Here is a 19,476-nt window from a genome sequence, read left to right on the forward strand (position 1 = left end):
CAGTTCAAATGGATTCTAAATAGTTTTCATGCAGGTGGCAGTACTGTGTAGAAGCTGTAATGCTAATCAAAACCATAATGTCGTCTTATGTACGAGACCATCAACGCATGTGGGATCAGTGGTCGCCAAACTTTCATTTTGTCATCAATACAGCCTGGCATGATAGTTCAAGTTTTACTCCTGTAGAGGTGGCACTTGGCAGAAATCTTATGGGTCCGCTTGAGAGATTCCTCAGTCAACCACAATGCCTACCGAGTAATCCAGCAGCAGCAAGACCTCATCTAACAGGTTTGAGAGAATGTAAAAAAGGCCCATGAATAACAGGCCAAGTATTACAATCGATGGAGGGACACAGACACCTATGAAGGCGGAGACAGGATATGGGTGAGGGTCCATCCATTGTCACGGGCCGAGACGGGGTATACTGCTAAGTTGGCCGAGAAATGGAAAGATCCTGTAAAAATCATCCAGCAGACTGTACACACGGTTACATGTGCAGTTCTGTCTTCCAACTGTAGGGAGAAACCCGAGGGACTAGACTCCTACATACATATAAGAGAGATGAAATTCTTATGGGGAACATAAGATAAAGGAAGTCAAGCAACAACCACAATAATCAACAACCAGAATAATCAACATACACACAGCACTAATACACCAGACAGGTAAAACCAAATGATGTCACATTAAAATAAAGCTGCCAATTATAAAACCCATTTGGGGGTTACTCACTAAAACTGCTGAGTTCTCTCGAATACATTTAAAATGAGCATCCCATCTGTATAAGCAGGCTACGGTGTGTTAGGCATGTTTACTAAACCTGTCACCAGAAGCTTTGAATTGGAGAATATATGTGGCCTATTGTTTGTTTTAGATTAGTGTGTTCATTTTGCCCGGCAACAACCTCACAATTGGCCACAGCTTCTAGTTGTAAATTAGAAACTGGAATTATTTTTTTGGATCCTCCAGCTAATTTCTGTGATCAATAATAAATGAAAACATTTTTGTTTTTAAGTATCTGTTAGTATTTGGTAGAAAGTAGATATATTTTGCAATATGTTTCTATCTGGGCCCCAGCTCCCATAATGATTGAAATGCCCTGGACACTGGTATAACTAAATTTCATACTTTATACTTCCTTCCTCAAAATAAAAGTACTGGGTTTTCTCTTCTTTTGAGATTTATCAGCAGAAGAATACATAACAATTCCTTAACGCATAGTTCCCAGATTTCTCGGAAACCTTTCCTTTTTTAGCTCATTTCTGGCTTTCAACATTGGACACACTAAATACTGAAACATTTGATATTATACTTAGTTGTTGGGCTGTAAATATTTATATTACAATACAATATGTATAATTGCAAATTGTTAACTGTATTAAAAAAAATAAACCATGCATTCTGTTTGTATGACTTGGTGTGTTACCATAACCATATTCAAACCTCTCAGACTTCTTTATTGCATTCTTTGAAAGGATTAACCTTAACATTTTGTTAAATGCTCCTAGCACACTCGAATTTCAGTTTAAAAACAATGCAAGTTTATAAGCGTCAAATCATACATCAGTATATCTAATCATAAATCAGTGTTACTAATCCTAAATCAATATATCTAACCATACATCAATCAATGCGTCTAACAATACATCAAGCAATGCATGTAATACATGCATACAAATGCATACATCAGTGTGTTTAATCATACATGAATTTGTCAACTAATCAACGTCTTATCATTCATCAGTGCGTTCATTCAATGAATGTATATAATCATAGATCAGTCAATGAATCTCAAGTTTTTCTCAAACTATAACAGAACTTAAAAGAATGCTCCACACATTTTGTGTTGTCCACTATGCTCAGTACCAAGTAGCACCATGGGTAAAAAATGGCTTTTTCCAGATGTTTATTCATTATCACATCATATTATGTATAGTGGAGTGATCTAGATTGCTCTAGATTGTGTTAGTAAACAAAAACTAAGCAAGACAGATGGTAAGACAAAAAGTAGAAAACAAATGCCAGTGAAGGAGTTGCGTTCATTAGATCGTTCAACAATCATTCTCGTTTGGTTGTTTTTCTCCTCATACACAGCCTACAACAGAAATATCTGATAACTGCATATGTCATGAAAACAATTAACAAAAGAACAGCCAGCAGGAACAGCATGACATCCACAGAGTGGTAAGCATACCAGGGCATTTTGTAGGATTCTGTTCGTAGATGAGGCGCACCACCATGCCTCATAACAAACTCAGTCCAGAAGACAGCATTGTCCAGTGGCTTTATTGGTGTATCTCTATGGAGTCTGGAGAGTCTCTGCATGTTTCCTCGGTAGGAAGGATCATAAAGAACTTCTTTTAAAGTTTGTAGGAAGGAGTTTTTGTCCATGGTTGCAAAATCAACAGTCTTAGCTGCTCCCCTCGCCCTCATTTTTGAAAGATTGTCAGGCTGGTCCCAGATGAGGCCAAACCCAACGAGGGGAACACCGTGATAGATAGCCTCTTGGACTCCATTAGTTCCACCGTGTGCCACAAAAGCCCTGGTCTTGGGGTGACCGAGGAGATCATTCTGAGGTATCCAGTCCAACAGTAAGGTATTGTTGCCCAAGGTAGATGGTCTTTCTCCTTGGTATCGCCAAATAACCTTCTGTGGAAGTTCTGCGAAAGCTTCAGCGACTGCATTGGCTACATCGTGGGGAAGATGGTCAATGAAGGTGCCCAGAGACATGACGATGATACCGTGCTCACCAGAGCTCTGAACAAAGTCCTCAAGATCTTGTGGAAGAGGCTTTGACGGCTTGCACTGGAACCCACCCATATAGACAATGTTTGGCATGGTAGGTCGTGGAAATTCAAAGACAAAGTCGCCTCTGAAGAGCCATAAATCTGCTCCTTGGACGATTTCAAAGTAGTTTACTTCTGGACCACAAACTCGATGACACAGTGCATTGTAATTTGGAGCGAGAAAATAGCTGACCTGTAATTCCGTAACATAGTACATGATTACATTATAAACTCTCTGGAAAAAGCTCATGTGGTCGGATAACTCTAATATTGGTATAGGGATGTAAGAAATCGGTGAAGGAGCTATTGCAAAGTGGCCCTCACCATGGACCGTCCACCGAACGTTGAAGACGAGAGGCAGTTTCAGATAATGACCTAGAAGGATGCCACTAATCAACACAGGGTCGGTAAGATACAAATCATATTTGGCATCTTTTAAAGATTTCACTAACTGCTGGTCTTCAATTATACTTATCATCATTTCCTTCTCCATCTCAAACATCTCCACTGCTTTGTCCCACATCTCCTTCTCCAGTTTTAGACGAGCAAAGGTGGAACCCTGTCTCAAGATCTCCAAGAGCCTGTTTATATAGGTCTTCATGTACACCTCATCAAACATCCCTGTGCTTTGTATAGTGATAGAAGTGTAAAGATGGGAAGTTTCTTCAATGTACCAACTACCAGCCGCCCGTATGACTGTAATATTGTGACCTCTAGCATGAAGTGCCTGGATCAAGACTTTCATGTTGACCCAATGGCTGCCATCCACAGGGAAGACCAGAATGTTCCCACCTTGGACAGAGGCTACCAGCAGACTGGCTAAGACCAGGGCACATGCTAGCACTTTTGGTCCATTCATGGTAGCACCTTTAGAAAAGAAAGGAAAGAGTGGAATAAGTTCAGGAATACAAGTCAACTCTGAAGAACAGAGTTAAATACGAAGAATTCATTTGCAAAAAAAGATGAATGCCATCTTTTAAATAAACAAGCTGACTGTCATGAGTTATTCTTAACACATATTGCAATCTGAACTCTAAATATGTTTTGTGTCTTTGCAAGTTCACATTCTCGTTGGACAAATCAGCGTGCGGTACTTGGGTCAGGTGACACAACACTGCCATGAACTGTGTCTATGACTTTTGCTCAGTACTGTACATGATGTATTCACTCATTGGTTGGAACACGCCACTGATGCTCTAAGGTACTTGTTTATACTCGTATAGCTGTAACAAAATGCACTACTTTCCTTCTTTAGGGTCAAATTTGAGCAAAGAGAATTGGGATAAATCACACAAAGTAATGTGATTTATTGCAATTAACTGTTTTAATCGTTTGACAGCCCTAGTCAAACTGTCACACTGTGTTATAGATTCTAGCTTCTTTTAAGAAAACAGGACGATTATTAGAAAACAGTACGTGACAGAAGATATTTTAAGCTATATAATATTTACACAAGCAGTACAACATATAGACAATATAATAAGAAAATATGAAAGATGTGAGAACAACATTAAATTATAAGAAATCTCAAAATATGGTGCACCAGCATGAAGTGTGGAAACAGATAAGAAAAGTATCTTATCAGCTAAAAGTTAACTACAGCTGACATAAATGAAAGAACTAACATGCCAGCCAGTTTGTGCCATTCTGAATGACCACTAAACCAGTAACTGAACATGAGATTAAACCTGATGGCAAAGAAACTAAAGCATAGTCAACAGTTTGAAGCTAGTCGATTTAGACATGTGCCACTTTGTAAAGGATCAAATCTTTACTACAATGACAGAACCCACCCACTGAGCTGTTCCCCCAAACAGATCATTCATTCAATTCAAAGCACACGAGCACAAGCACAAGTAAAATCATTACCAGAATGCCACCTTCAAGTCTAGATGTTGTCCCTCCAGAAATGCTGACTGGTCTTTCAGCTGTCTTTCTGTGCATACTGGCATAAATACTTCAGGAGATTTGAGGGAGAGTTCATTCAGCTCTATGTGAAAGAGCAAGAAATGCTTGCCCCATGTTAATGATTTACTATATATTGGCACTGCTTTGGCATAAAACAGCAGTTCTCAACCTGTAGGCCACAGGTAGAATGACATTATCATTTCAGAAAGCAGGTCAAATGGCTAATACAGAGTACAACTGTGGAAATTCCTCTGAATTTTCTATCGATTTGTTGATGTTGGTAGTTACGCAGCACTTTTAGTCCTTAATTAATAAACAGCCCTGATGTGAAACCATTAACAAGCCAAAGTTCTGCAGATACTGAAAGAATAAGGTTAATATTTTGGAATCTTGAACTTCATCAGTTAATTGTTAAGTTTGTAATCAGTTGGTTCAGTTGTTCCGATGGCAAATGTTAAATAGCAATCCATCTCATTTTATATAAGGACAGTGAAACTGGGCAGTTCAAATGGATTCCAAAGAGTTTTCATGCAGGTGGCAGTACTGTGTAGAAGATGTAATGCTAATCAAAACCATAATGTCGTCTTATGTACGAGACCATCAACGCATGTGGGATCAGCGGTTGCCGAACTTTCATTTTGTCATCAATACAGCCTGGCATGATAGTTCAAGTTTTACTCCTGTAGAGGTGGCACTTGGCAGAAATCTTATGGGTCCGCTTGAGAGATTCCTCAGTCAACCACAATGCCTACCGAGTAATCCAGCAGCAGCAAGACCTCATCTAACAGGTCCGAGAGAATGTAAAAAAGGCCCATGAATAACAGGCCAAGTATTACAATCGATGGAGGGACACAGTCACCTATGAAGGCGGAGACAGGGTATGGGTGAGGGCCCATCCATTGTCACGGGCCGAGACGGGGTATACTGCTATATAAGTTGGCCAAGAAATGGAAAGATCCCGTAAAAATCATCCAGCAGACTGTACACACGGTTACATGTGCAGTTCTGTCTTCCAACTGTAGGGAGAAACCCGAGGGACTAGACTCCTACATACATATAAGAGAGATGAAATTCTTATGGGGAACATAAGATAAAGGAAGTCAAGCAACAACCACAATAATCAACAACCAGAATAATCAACATACACACAGCACTAATACACCAGACAGGTAAAACCAAATGATGTCACATTAAAATAAAGCTGCCAATTATAAAACCCATTTGGGGGTTACTCACTAAAACTGCTGAGTTCTCTCGAAAACATTTAAAATGAGCATCCCATCTGTATAAGCAGGCTACGGTGTGTTAGGCATGTTTACTAAACCTGTCACCAGAAGCTTTGAATTGGAGAATATATGTGGCCTATTGTTTGTTTTAGATTAGTGTATTCATTTTGCCCGGCAACAACCTCACAATTGGCCACAGCTTCTAGTTGTAAATTAGAAACTGGAATTATTTTTTTGGATCCTCCAGCTAATTTCTGTGATCAATAATAAATGAAAACATTTTTGTTTTTAAGTATCTGTTAGTATTTGGTAGAAAGTAGATATATTTTGCAATATGTTTCTATCTGGGCCCCAGCTCCCATAATGATTGAAATGCCCTGGACACTGGTACAACTAAATTTCATACTTTATACTTCCTTCCTCAAAATAAAAGTACTGGGTTTTCTCTTCTTTTGAGATTTATCAGCAGAAGAATACATAACAATTCCTTAACGCATAGTTCCCAGATTTCTCGGAAACCTCTCCTTTTTTAGCTCATTTCTGGCTTTCAACATTGGACACACTAAATACTGAAACATTTGATATTATACTTAGTTGTTGGGCTGTAAATATTTATATTACAATACAATATGTATAATTGCAAATTGTTAACTGTATTAAAAAAAATAAACCATGCATTCTGTTTGTATGACTTAGTGTGTTACCATAACCATATTCAAACCTCTCAGACTTCTTTATTGCATTCTTTGAAAGGATTAACCTTAACATTTTGTTAAATGCTCCTAGCACACTCGAATTTCAGTTTAAAAACAATGCAAGTTTATAAGCGTCAAATCATACATCAGTATATCTAATCATAAATCAGTGTTACTAATCCTAAATCAATATATCTAACCATACATCAATCAATGCGTCTAACAATACATCAAGCAATGCATGTAATACATGCATACAAATGCATACATCAGTGTGTCTAATCATACATGAATTTGTCAACTAATCAACGTCTTATCATTCATCAGTGCGTTCATTCAATGAATGTATATAATCATAGATCAGTCAATGAATCTCAAGTTTTTCTCAAACTATAACAGAACTTAAAAGAATGCTCCACACATTTTGTGTTGTCCACTATGCTCAGTACCAAGTAGCACCATGGGTAAAAAATGGCTTTTTCCAGATGTTTATTCATTATCACATCATAGTATGTATAGTGGAGTGATCTAGATTGCTCTAGATTGTGTTAGTAAACAAAAACTAAGCAAGACAGATGGTAAGACAAAAAGTAGAAAACAAATGCCAGTGAAGGAGTTGCGTTCATTAGATCGTTCAACAATCATTCTCGTTTGGTTGTTTTTCTCCTCATACACAGCCTACAACAGAAATATCTGATAACTGCATATGTCATGAAAACAATTAACAAAAGAACAGCCAGCAGGAACAGCATGACATCCACAGAGTGGTAAGCATACCAGGGCATTTTGTAGGATTCTGTTCGTAGATGAGGTGCACCACCATGCCTCATAACAAACTCAGTCCAGAAGACAGCATTGTCCAGTGGCTTTATTGGTGTATCTCTATGGAGTCTGGAGAGTCTCTGCATGTTTTCTCGGTAGGAAGGATCATAAAGAACTTCTTTTAAAGTTTGTAGGAAGGAGTTTTTGTCCATGGTTGCAAAATCAACAGTCTTAGCTGCTCCCCTCACCCTCATTTTTGAAAGATTGTCAGGCTGGTCCCAGATGAGGCCAAACCCAACGAGGGGAACACCGTGATAGATAGCCTCTTGGACTCCATTACTTCCACCGTGTGCCACAAAAGCCCTGGTCTTGGGGTGACCGAGGAGATCATTCTGAGGTATCCAGTCCAACAGTAAGGTATTGTTGCCCAAGGTAGATGGTCTTTCTCCTTTGTATCTCCAAATAACCTTCTGTGGAAGTTCGGCGAAAGCTTCAGCGACTGCATTGGCTACATCGTGGGGAAGATGGTCAATGAAGGTGCCCAGAGACATGACGATGATACCGTGCTCACCAGAGCTCTGAACAAAGTCCTCAAGATCTTGTGGAAGAGGCTTTGACGGCTTGCACTGGAACCCACCCATGTAGACAATGTTTGGCATGGTAGGTCGTGGAAATTCAAAGACAAAGTCGCCTCTGAAGAGCCATAAATCTGCTCCTTGGACGATTTCAAAGTAGTTCACTTCTGGACCACAAACTCGATGACACAGTGCATTGTAATTTGGAGCGAGAAAATAGCTGACCTGTAATTCCATAACATAGTACATGATTACATTATAAACTCTCTGGAAAAAGCTCATGTGGTCGGATAACTCTAACATTGGTGTAGGGATGTAAGAAATCGGTGAAGGAGCTATTGTAAAGTGGCCCTCACTCTGGACCGTCCACCGAACGTTGAAGACGAGAGGCAGTTTCAGATAATGACCTAGAAGAATGCCATTAATGAACGCAGGGTCGGTAAGATACAAATCATATTTGGCATCTTTTAAAGATTTCACTAACTGCTGGTCTTCAATTATACTTATCATCATTTCCTTCTCCATCTCAAACATCTCCACTGCTTTGTCCCACATCTCCTTCTCCAGTTTTAGATGAGCAAAGGTGGAACCCTGTCTCAAGATCTCCAAGAACCTGATTGTACAACTCTTTAGGAACACCTCATCAAACATCCCTGTGCTTTGTATAGTGATGGAAATGTATAAAGGGGAAGTTTCTTCAATGTACCAACTACCGGCCGCCCGTATGACTGTAATATTGTGACCTCTGGCATGAAGTGCCTGGATCAAGACTTTCATGTTGACCCAATTGCCGCCATCCATAGGGAAGACCAGAATGTTCCCACCTTGGACAGAGGCTACCAGCAGACTGGCTAAGACCAGGGCACATGCTAGCACTTTTGGTCCATTCATGGTAGCACCTTTAGTAAAGAAAGGACAGAGTGGAATTCATTCAATGCAGGTCAACTTAATATAGAAATTAAGAACAGAGTTAAATATGAATATGGACCCTAATATGAATATGGACCTAGCTTCTAACCCAAAAGGTTTCTTCTATTGTCATAATGTCAAGCTTGTTACAATAGAAGAACCCTTTCTGGTGCTACATAGAACCCTTTTCAAGAAGGTTTTAAATAGAATAATCTTTAACACATTTAAATCTATCTATCAAACTAAAGGACTCCTTCATGATGCAAAGAACCATTCAGTCATGCAACGGGTTCATTAAGTGTTCATGGCTCTATATAGAACTATTTTCTTTACTAAAGAACCCTTGGAGGACCATCATTTTTAATACTGTGCAAAAGTCAGGGACACCTTTTTCTTTATTTAATTTTCAGGCAAAACATTATTTCATTTTTTCGTGTCAGGAAGAAAACTGAAAGCATTTAACAGAAAAACAACACAGCCTCAACAACTAAACACAATGCCAGTTTTTAGCATTAGCTTGTATTTTCTTCTGGAAACTTTTCAGTTTCTTTAAGAAATTTGCAGGGATATTTTTCCACATCTCCAAAATTCAGTCTTAGAAGTTGGTTTAGCATTTTCTGCTTCTCACGATCCAAGTAATCGAACCCATTCAGTGTTGTTGAGGTCTGGACTTTGTGGTGGTCAGTCTATTGTTCTGAGAACACCAGCAGCTTGTTTGCTGTGTCAAGTCAAGTCAAGTCAGGTTTTATTTGTCATTTCAGCCATATACAAGTACACACTAAAATGAAACAACATTCCTCCAGGACCAACACAAGAACACGAGACAATACAATAAACACAGTGCAGACAATACAGTACAATAAATAAATATGAAAGACTTACAATAAATACAAAACAGGACACAGGCAGTACATGGTATTTGTGCATTTCATGGTGACAGTTGTGGTGGTTTACCAGGCTTTTGACCAGACCCATTTTCTCTGTACCTTTTAATCATTTTTTGAATTCCAATTACGGAAACTTCTGTTTTTTCACTTTTCACATTTCATCTCCTGAAAAATGAGTAACATGTACTTAATGGCCATTTTGTCTAGAAATTAAATAAATGAAGGGAGGTTTCTGACTTTGGCACAGTACTATAAATGATATATTCACTCAAACTGTAAAAAAAAAGTAACCTAAAGTTTAAAGTAATTTGCTGTCAGTAGAGTTGCTAGAAAAATACTGTATATTCATGGTAAATGTTTTGCAGTATTTTACTGCATATGAAATTTGCAATTATTTGCTGTAAATGTACAGTACTTTACTGGCCACTCTGCTGCCAGTAAGTTACTGTAAATTGCATTGTCCAGTATGTTACTGCAAACCAATGCACCATTCTAAGTGCCCAATCTTTTACAGTATAATCCTGTAAAAGATTTCCAGGATTTTCATGTTCATGTGACTCCTGTGTTATACATTCTAGTTTCTTTTAAGAAACCTCAAAGTATGTTGCTCCAACACGAAGCGTGAAAACAGAAAAGAAAATCAGCTAAAATTAGCATATCAGCTAAAAGTAAACTACAGCTAATATGAATGACTGGACTAACATGCCAGCCAGTTTCTGGCAGTGAATGACCATAAAACCAGTAACTGAACATGAGATTAAAACTGATGGCAAAGAATCTAATACATAGGCAACAGTTTGAAGCTAGTCGATTTAGACATGTGCCACTTTGTAACGGATCAAATCTTTACTACAATGACAGAATCCACCCACTGAGCTGTTCCCCCAAACAGATCATTCATTCAATTCAAAGCACACGAGCACAAGCACAAGTGAAATCATTATCAGAATGCCACCTTCAAGTCTAGATGTTGTCCCTCCAGAAATGCTGACTGGTCTTTCAGCTGTCTTTCTATGCATACTGGCATAAATACTTCAGGAGATTTGAGGGAGAGTTCATTCAGCTCTATGTGAAAGAGCAAGAAATGCTTGCCCCACGTTAATGATTTACTATTTATTGGCACTGCTTTGGCATAAAACAGCAGTTCTCAACCTGTAGGCCACAGGTAGAATGACGTTATCATTTCAGAAAGCAGGTCAAATGGCTAATACAGGGGAAACCTGAATCTGAATTTTCTATAGATTTATTGATGTTGGTAGTTATGCAGCACTTTTAATCCTTAATTAATAAACAGCCCTGATGTGAAACCATTAACAAGCCAAAGTTCTGCAGATACTCAGATACTTAATGTTTTGGAACCTTGAACTTCATCAGTTAATTGTTAAGTTTGTAATCAGTTGATTCAACTGTGCCGAAGGGAACGGTGAAGGTTAAATAACAATCTGTCTTATGTCATTTCATACAAGGACAGTGAAACCGGGCAGGTCAAATGGATTCCAAACAATTTTCAGTGCCCTCATGATGAAAATGCTGAAAAAAATTCTTATTATTCACATTGTTTATGAAATCTTCCACGCACGGTACTTGGTACTTTAATAAATCGTTCTTGGCTTGGACGTACAGTTTTTGGGGAAAAAATAGTTGGTATACAATCTTTCATTCTTTAAACTTTGAAAAAAGGTTCTTGACATTCGCACACCACATTTACATCCATTGAGGTGTTCTTTAGGGAACCAAAGTGGTTCTTCAATAGCATCTTCTGCTTTTATTTTTTTTTTTTGCCTGTGGTCATACACAGCCTAGCTGATTAAATGAAACACATCATTACCATAATGATAATTTCCATAACATGCAAATTCCTCCATTCTAATGATGCACACAAAAACTATGTGAGTGCTAATAGCTCCCTGTTGTGGAGACCCTTAATCCTGCTAAAGCTGAGTGTGTCATAAGCAAGGTTGAGATAAATACATGTTTTAAGAATACAAAAATCAAGTATCTGTATTCAGTCCAAGTTACATTTTGTAAAGGCAGTTACTTTTTAACATTTTTAGGAAAATTATTTTAATTATAGATAAATATAGTTATGATTTTAGAGTAGCACTAGTAGCAATATTAATTATAATTTTAATACTGACTCACTAAATTGAAAAAAAATATGTAGAATAAGACCAGAATAGTCAACATACACACAGCAGTAACAAACCAGACTGGTAAAACCAAAAGACTACAAAGACCAAAAAAACTTCAGCTTCCAATTACAAAACCTCTTTGTCATTACTCACAAAAACTGGTCCAGTTCAAACATGAATTATGCCTGCTAAAATAAGTCTAATTGGAGTTCCACAGGGATTTGAAAGCCTTAAAATTTTTCAATGATGATCAAAGTTCATATATATGTACGAATGTGACATGTACCCAAGGGGGGTCGTACTGACATGTACCCGAGGGGGGTCGTGGCCAAAATAGCAATATTGGGTGAAATTGCAAAGCAAGCTTGGACCCCGCAAATCGCCGCTTGCAGCTATTTTTTAACTTGAGTTCTCTCAAATGGATTTAAAAAATAGCACCCCAACTAAATAAGCAGGCTACGTTGTGTTAGCCATGTTTAGTAAACCTGTCACCAGAAGCTTTGAATTGGAGAATATATGTGGCCTATTGTTTTTTTTAGATCAGTGTGTTTATTTTGCCTGGCAACAACCTCACGACCGCAGCTTCTAGTTGTTGTGATGATATGATTCAGAAACTGGAATTATTTTTTGGATTCTCCAGCAAATCTTGCTGACAAATATCAAATAAAACATGCTTGTATCTTAGAGTATTTGATAGAAAGTAGATATATATTTCAATATGTTTATATCTGGGCCCCAGCTCCGTAATGGTTGAAATACCGCTGACACTGACATAATTAAATTTCATACTTTATACTTTCTTCCTTCCTCAAGTTTACTCTTCTGTTGAGATGGCTAGGCAGGAGAATACCTAGCAAACATTCTAAGACCATTCCTCCATGCGCAGTTCCCAGATATCTCAGAAAACTCTCCTTATTAGCTCAGTTCTGGCTTTCAAAAGAACGCTGGTAAGAGTACAGTGGTGGTAATATCAAATGATATTGCACTCTGTGAGGGATATCTGGAAGGCTTCTCTGGACCATGGTCCTGCTAGAACAGGGGTGGTCAATCCTTCTACTGGAGATCTATCACCCTGGAAAGTTCTGATCCAAAACACCTGGCTCTAATATTCAGATGCCCCTGAAGACCTTAATTACCTGGATCAGGTGTGCGAGATTGGTCTGCAGGGTGGTAGATCTCCAGGACCAGCTTTGAGCACCCCTGTTCAGTAAATATCTAAGAAGCACCGAACTAAACAGAGGCAGAGTTCGGTGTGAAAGTCCTGGAACTCTCCAAAAAAAGTCCATGAAGGTGTGTTCTAATAAGGATTCATTGAAATTTTAGTAGCATGACCATCATGTTGGAGCACAGATCTCCCACCATACTTCACATTGTGGTTCTCTTCTGTATGACGTTCCCTCTTTTTCTGACAAACACTTTTGTGTGGCAAAATACGTCTGTATTGGTGCTCACAGTCCAAATAAAATTTCCAATGACATTTAAACTCCAGATGCTAATATTTGTGGCCTAATGAATTTCTTCATCAGCTGAGTGCATCATTTCAAGAATGCCTATTAATAGCTTGTGAATAGAATTGGTTCTGTTTTGTATGCTCTTAGCTTTTTTATCATCTACTTTAACTTCAGGCATTTTTGCATGGATGTGTAAATTGAAGTAAAGGGGTTAGCAAAGTGCTTAGCACTCAAGTCTGTGTTAATTCATATTTATACTCCAGAAATATGAAACCATGAGTCATAATCATTTCTTAAACATTTGACATCTCAACAAATGTAATAAGAATTTAGAAGTACCGGTGCTCATAACAAACTTGAATGAAAGCACACATTGATACAGTGAATGTACTCCAAAACATGAGAATTTTACTGACAGAGCTAACAGTTAACGCTCTATTTCTGTAATTATTACTTAAGCATGCTAAAAAGTTTGTGTTTCAAAAATATTTGAATTTTTTATTAAAGTGGGGTGATTAGTAATTGTGTAGAGTGCCGTAAAATCCAAATTTTCTCTAAAAACATCCTTATATTGAAAACAAAACTTTGAGAATCTTCAGCTTCCAAAAGGAAACTTCAAGAATATTCATTTTCCAAAATGAATATCAAGAATCTTCAGCTTCCAAAAGGGATCTCCAAGAATCTTCGGCTTCCAAAAGGGATCTCCAAGAATCTTCGGCTTCCAAAAGGGATCTCCAAGAATCTTCGGCTTCCAAAAGGGATCTCCAAGAATCTTTATCTTCCAAAAGGGATCTCCAAGAATCTTTGGCTTTCAAAAAGGATCTCCAAGAATCTTTAGCTTCCAAAAGGGATCTCCATGAATCTTCGGCTTCCAAAAAGGATCTCCAAGAAACTTTAGCTTCCAAAAGGGATCTCCAAAAATCTTCAGCTTCCAAAAGGGATCTCCAAGAATCTTCAGCTTCCAAAAAGAATCTCCAAGAATCTTCGGCTTCCAAAAAGGATCTTCAAGAATCTTCGGCTTCCAAAAAGGATCTTCAAGAATCTTCAGCTTCCAAAAAGAATCTCCAAGAATCTTCGGCTTCCAAAAAGGATCTTCAAGAATCTTTATCTTCCAAAAGCGATCTCCAAAAATCTTCAGCTTCCAAAAGATATTTCGAAGAATCTTCATCTTCCAAAATGGAACTTCAAAAAAATTCACTTTCCAAAATATTTTTCAAGAATCTTGATCTTCCAAAATGATCTATAAAAATCTTCATCTTCCAAAAGTGATATTCAAGAATCTTCATCCTCTAAAAGGGAAATTCAAGACTTTTCAGGCTTTTAGGGCTTTTAAAAGGGATCTGCAAGAACATACAGCTTCCAAAAGGGATATTTATGTGCTTCAACTTCATAGCAAAGCTGAACATCCAGACACTGCTACTGACGTGAAAAGAAGGCAAGCTGCACTTGACAGCTAGTAGTACACGGAAGTCTATTATTACACATGGGGAAATTTGATTGTTCCCATCCACAACATCATCTACAACAAAGAGCACTGAACAATTACACAAAAACATAAAAAACATGAAAGAGAGTGAGAGAAACGGCACCCAAATTACATATTAACGTCTTCGCATGAAAGACAAAGACTTGTCAGTCACTAAACTTGACACATCATCGCATAGACTTACATGACTACGGGAATAAAAGAGTCTTCGGATGATTCGTACTAATCTTGCTGCAGGAGGCATTTCAAAAGGGTGGGAGCTGTCATGGAGGATTCTTGCTGTGTTTGGCAGCAGAGCGTATAACATTTCCATAAACGTGCTGAGCTTCTTTTTCTCTGCTCCATAAAAACATGCCACAGCCAATATATAACGAATGTATAATAAAGTCAATAAGACTAGAATATTCATGAATTCATAAATGTTATTTGTAGAACATTTGGCATCATTGCACGCACAGTAAATCACATATGAAAAGCCTTCATATTACTTTGTAATTTGAATGCTCAAATGAAAAAGTCATCCAATATTGAAATGCAAGGTTTATTTATTTTTACTGTAGGCTTCTTGAGACCCACATTAATATTTACATTGGATTAAAATACATATAAATAATAGGCTAGCCTAGTTTCACTGGACTGCCGTTGGTCACACAATATATATAAATACATATAAAAAAACTTTGTATGCCAATACATTCTACTGCTACTACTCCTACTGCTAATAATAATAATAACAGTACCAACAACAATAGAATGTCCAGTACTTGTTTATGTAAATCAAGTTACCTTATTTAAACAATACACTGACTTGGGACTTTTATTCTGAAAGCAATGGCGTCCTTGCCCGAACAAGGCACTTTATTACACAATTGTCATCCTCTGGAGGCAAATACATAATAAAAAAGAGCAGTTATGAATAAATCTATTCTCTATTTATTCCTTTGATCATTCATGTCATAATTCTAACATGATGTGTCTTCTGCTATATCAATGAATACAAATATAGCTAGCACCGCCCTCCAGGTCTAAATCAGCATAACAGACTGTTATTAGCGTAGCAACATATCAGTCAGACTTTAAGATGACTTGTACTCCCACATACACTCACACAAATGTCCATAGTTACTCAGAATCATGTGTAGAGTCACGCAAAATGTACATTTCCTGTTCAGAGCGTAAGAATACGAGCAAAAAACACCTGTTCTTTAGCTGCTAGCATAATGCTAATAGCGCTGTCATTGAAACTTTTGAGGTAGCTAACATTAGCTTGGCTAACACGACAAAATGAAAATGCTAAAAATAGTGATTGACATCAAAATACTATTCCACTTAATGGTCAGGTAGCAGTGCTTGGCGACTTTATCCTCAACTGGAACAGTAAGAAGTAGCTAAACAAGGCTGCTGATACAGCAAGATGAAAGGGGCAACTGAAGTAAGAGACTCAAGCTCAAAGACATATTGTGGCAACGGTATAGAATAAGACATGGGAAACATTACACTTTAAAGGCAAACTCTCTTTTATTGAAGAGGCAGCAAGGGAGAACCGATACCCAGTGCTACTCAGGTGGCCGGGATAGCAGGCAGGTCACCTCTAGCCAGTGGGTGGACGCTACAGTACACTCACTGCTGTGTTTTCACTTGTTATTCAGTTTTTGACAGACCCATGAAATGCTTCCTTCTATATTCACATGTGCATTTCAAGAATGGATATCAGTTAGTCAGTCAGTCAGTCAGTGAGTGACAGAGAGTCTCATAGATCTAGGAAAAAAAGAAGCATATATAAATGCTTTTGGAATTATTTTAATAAAACGTTATTGACCTTTGCTTCATGTAGAAGGGTAGAAATGTTCTGTACTAAATCTTGGAGATAATCTATCTGCTGCATACACCCTAATAAGGTTCTCTGGTGTGCTGTCATCGAAGATAGACTTGTGGTTCTCTAAAGAACAGTGCACAGGATGATTGCATGGCTTCTATACCAATTAAAAGGTGTACCTAAAACAATATGTCTGAGCCAAGAAATGTGTAGCAACTCTTACTAGTACACTTAAAATGTATTTATTAAAAGGATGAGGTGTTTTCAGGGGTTGTGGTGGAGGGGGATCAGAGAGGAGCTCTTCGGTGAAAGGGGTCGGAAGTAATGAAGTAGTGCTTTCCTGTGTCTTTGCTAATTGTGTCTATGCAGCTGTGCATCATAGCATAAGCAGAAGAGCTCCATTTCATCACATCATCATTGGTACATAGAACCATTTTCTGAAGCATTGAAGTGTCTCGTTCTCCTTAAATAGACCTATTCATGCTCCACTCACAAACGTATGTTATTTTGTAGCTACGCTATATGGATGAAAGTATTGGGACACCTACACATCACACTCACAGGAGCTTTTATGACATCCCACTCTAAATCCATAGGCATTAACATGGAGTCGGTCCCCCCCTTTGCAGCTATAACCACTTCCACTCTTCTGGGAAGCTTTCTACAAGATTTTGGAGTGTCTGTGGGAATTTTTGCCCATTCATCCAGAAGAGCATGTGTGAGGTCAGACACTGATGTTGGATGAGAGGGTCTGGCTCGCAATCTCCATTCTAGTTCATCCCAAAGGTGTTTGATGGGGTTGAGGTCAGGACTCTGTGGGGCCAGTCAAGTTCTTCAACACCAGACTCACTCAACCATGCCTTTATAGACCTTGCTATGGGCACTGGGGCACAGACATGCTGGAACAGATAAGGTTCTTTCCCAAACTGTTCCCACAAAGTTGGAAGCATAAAATTGTCTAACATGTCTTGGTGCTGAAGCATTAAGATATCCCTTCACTGGAATTAAGGGTTCTAGACCAACCCCTGAAAAACAACCCTATATCATTATCCCTCCTCCACCAAACTTTACAGCTGGCACAATGCAGTCAGGCAGGTAATGTTCTCCTGGCATTCGCCAAACCCAGACTCGTCCATCAGACTGACAGATAGAGAAGCGTGATTCATCACTCCACAGAATACGTTTCCACTACTCCAGAGTTCAGTAGCGACATCACTCCATCCAACACTTAGCATTATTCTTGGTGACGTGAAGCTTGCATGCAGCTGTTTGGCCATGGAAACTCATGCCATGAAGCTCTTGGCGCACAGTGTTGTGCTGATGTTAAAGCTAGAGGAGGTTTGGAACTCTACAGTTATTGAGTCAGCAAAGAGGTGACTTTTATGCACTGTGCACTTAGTTCCTAAACGCTTCCTCTTTTCCACGCACAGTTGATCGTGGAATATCTAGGAGGGAAGACATTTTGCAAACTGACGTTGCAGTGGTGGCATCCTATTACAGTACCACGCTCAAATTTTGTGACCTCTTAAGAATGACCCATTCTTTCACAAATGTTTGTAAAGGCAGACTGCATGGATAGGTGCTTGATACTCCTGTACCTCAATACACCTGTGGCAATAGGACTGAATGAAACACCTGAATTAAATGATTAAGAGGTGTGTCCCAATACTTTTGACCATAGAGTGTATTTCTGGACAAGTTAACAAACTCTATAGATAAACTGCGATAAACTGTTGCACAATTCGGTTTTGTGGAAATACGTAAATTAAGACTGCAGCGTTAATTTCAAATTATATTTAGTTTGTATTGGCATGAAACACCAATCAAATGCAGAGCACTCCAATCAAGACAGAAATATTTCATTATAGCATAAAGGGTGTCAGTCAGAATAATTTTGTGTTGATTTGCAGTGATCCTCCCCTGTAAAGAGACAAGAGAACCCACACCATGCCATCAAAATGCCCCCCACAGTGTAACAGGTCTACCAGACCAGTCAAGCCTGCACCATTCCCTTGCACTCGCCCACTTGTAGAGTATACAATGTACGTTATATGGACAAAAGTATGTGGACTCCTGACCATAACACTTATATTAACTTTTTGGGCATCACACTCCAAAAGCATCGGCCTTAACCCCTTAAATGACCAAAGTTTGATTATACACTTCTATAACCTAAGAATAGCTCAACCAGTTTGCATTGGAGTCCCTGTAGTTACTAAATAATAAGGCTTAGTATGTAAAAGCCTGAGATTTTAAAGAGTTAATATGGAGGCCCAGCCAATTATCCCTCCTCCACCAAACTTTACTGTTGGCATTATGCATTCCAGTAGGTTACGTTCTCTCGGCTTCCATCAAACCCAGATTTGTCCATCAGACTGCCAGATAGTGAAGCATCGAGATGTCTACAGTAAGAAGGAACTGCACTTTGGCTCAATTTGGTATATTTATCTTCTGTACCCCAAAGTCACTATCAATAAAGGGTGATATTATACAGCAGAAAAACTATACCTGATCACAGTCTGACTTTTGACATTAATAGTGCATGGATAGGTCATTTGGCCTCACCAAAAATAAAGTTCTTGGCTTCAGCATACATTTCTATATGGAACCATCCATTGCAAGATTCTTTAGGGAAACTAAAAGTGGTTCTTCTATGGTATCAGGCCAGAACTCTTTATGGCACCCTGCACTGTCAGAAAAAAGGTTTTGTGCAGGTACATTTTTCATTCATTGAGGCACAAACAATGCAAATGTACCCTCAAAGGTACAACAATGGTTCAAGGTCCAACTGTGTAGCTTAAGTTATATATGTGTATGCTAAATATGTGTACCTTATTTGTACC

General features: G+C 38.5%; 3 protein-coding genes across 5 annotated transcripts in view; 1 reads left to right on the plus strand and 2 right to left on the minus strand.

Annotated features, from left to right (window-relative positions):
• The window catches only part of elfn1b (extracellular leucine-rich repeat and fibronectin type III domain containing 1b), a 106,429-nt gene that overhangs the window by 27,325 nt on the left and 59,628 nt on the right, over positions 1–19,476 (plus strand). The gene's annotated exons all lie outside the window — the stretch shown is intronic.
• LOC118798106 (UDP-glucuronosyltransferase 2C1-like) lies at positions 1,409–4,793 on the minus strand. 2 transcript variants are annotated; one of them, XM_036557450.1, is made up of 2 exons: positions 4,667–4,793; positions 1,409–3,653 (listed from the first exon to the last, which is right to left on the minus strand). In XM_036557450.1, exons 1-2 carry the CDS (start codon positions 4,728–4,730, stop codon positions 2,059–2,061), a joined length of 1,659 nt encoding a protein of 552 aa, XP_036413343.1. In that variant the 5' UTR covers positions 4,731–4,793; the 3' UTR covers positions 1,409–2,058. The 2 variants fall into 2 exon arrangements, with proteins under 2 accessions (XP_036413343.1, XP_036413344.1); XM_036557451.1 differs by having other exon boundaries at positions 1,437–3,653; positions 4,656–4,784.
• Positions 6,635–10,787, minus strand: LOC118798107 (UDP-glucuronosyltransferase 2C1-like). Of its 2 annotated transcripts, none has more exons than XM_036557452.1 (2): positions 10,704–10,787; positions 6,635–8,851 (listed from the first exon to the last, which is right to left on the minus strand). In XM_036557452.1, the coding sequence occupies exons 1-2, from the start codon at positions 10,765–10,767 to the stop codon at positions 7,257–7,259; spliced, it is 1,659 nt and encodes a 552-aa protein (XP_036413345.1). In that variant the 5' UTR covers positions 10,768–10,787; the 3' UTR covers positions 6,635–7,256. The 2 variants fall into 2 exon arrangements, with proteins under 2 accessions (XP_036413345.1, XP_036413346.1); XM_036557453.1 differs by having other exon boundaries at positions 10,693–10,761.

This window comes from Colossoma macropomum, unplaced genomic scaffold (assembly GCF_904425465.1).
Source record: "Colossoma macropomum unplaced genomic scaffold, Colossoma_macropomum, whole genome shotgun sequence".
In the NCBI taxonomy this organism is placed as follows: domain Eukaryota; kingdom Metazoa; phylum Chordata; class Actinopteri; order Characiformes; family Serrasalmidae; genus Colossoma; species Colossoma macropomum.

What these genes read in the sequence shown, in the direction of transcription:
- LOC118798106 (XM_036557450.1), bottom strand. Translation starts at nt 4,730, where the DNA reads ATGCACAGAAAGACAGCTGAAAGACCAGTCAGCATTTCTGGAGGGACA. An exon ending in GACAACATCTAGACTTGAAG is followed by an intron (nt 3,654 to 4,666) that starts GTGGCATTCTGG and finishes TCTTTTCTAAAG; the next exon opens with GTGCTACCATGAATGGACCA.
- LOC118798107 (XM_036557452.1), bottom strand. Translation starts at nt 10,767, where the DNA reads ATGCATAGAAAGACAGCTGAAAGACCAGTCAGCATTTCTGGAGGGACA. An exon ending in GACAACATCTAGACTTGAAG is followed by an intron (nt 8,852 to 10,703) that starts GTGGCATTCTGA and finishes TCTTTACTAAAG; the next exon opens with GTGCTACCATGAATGGACCA.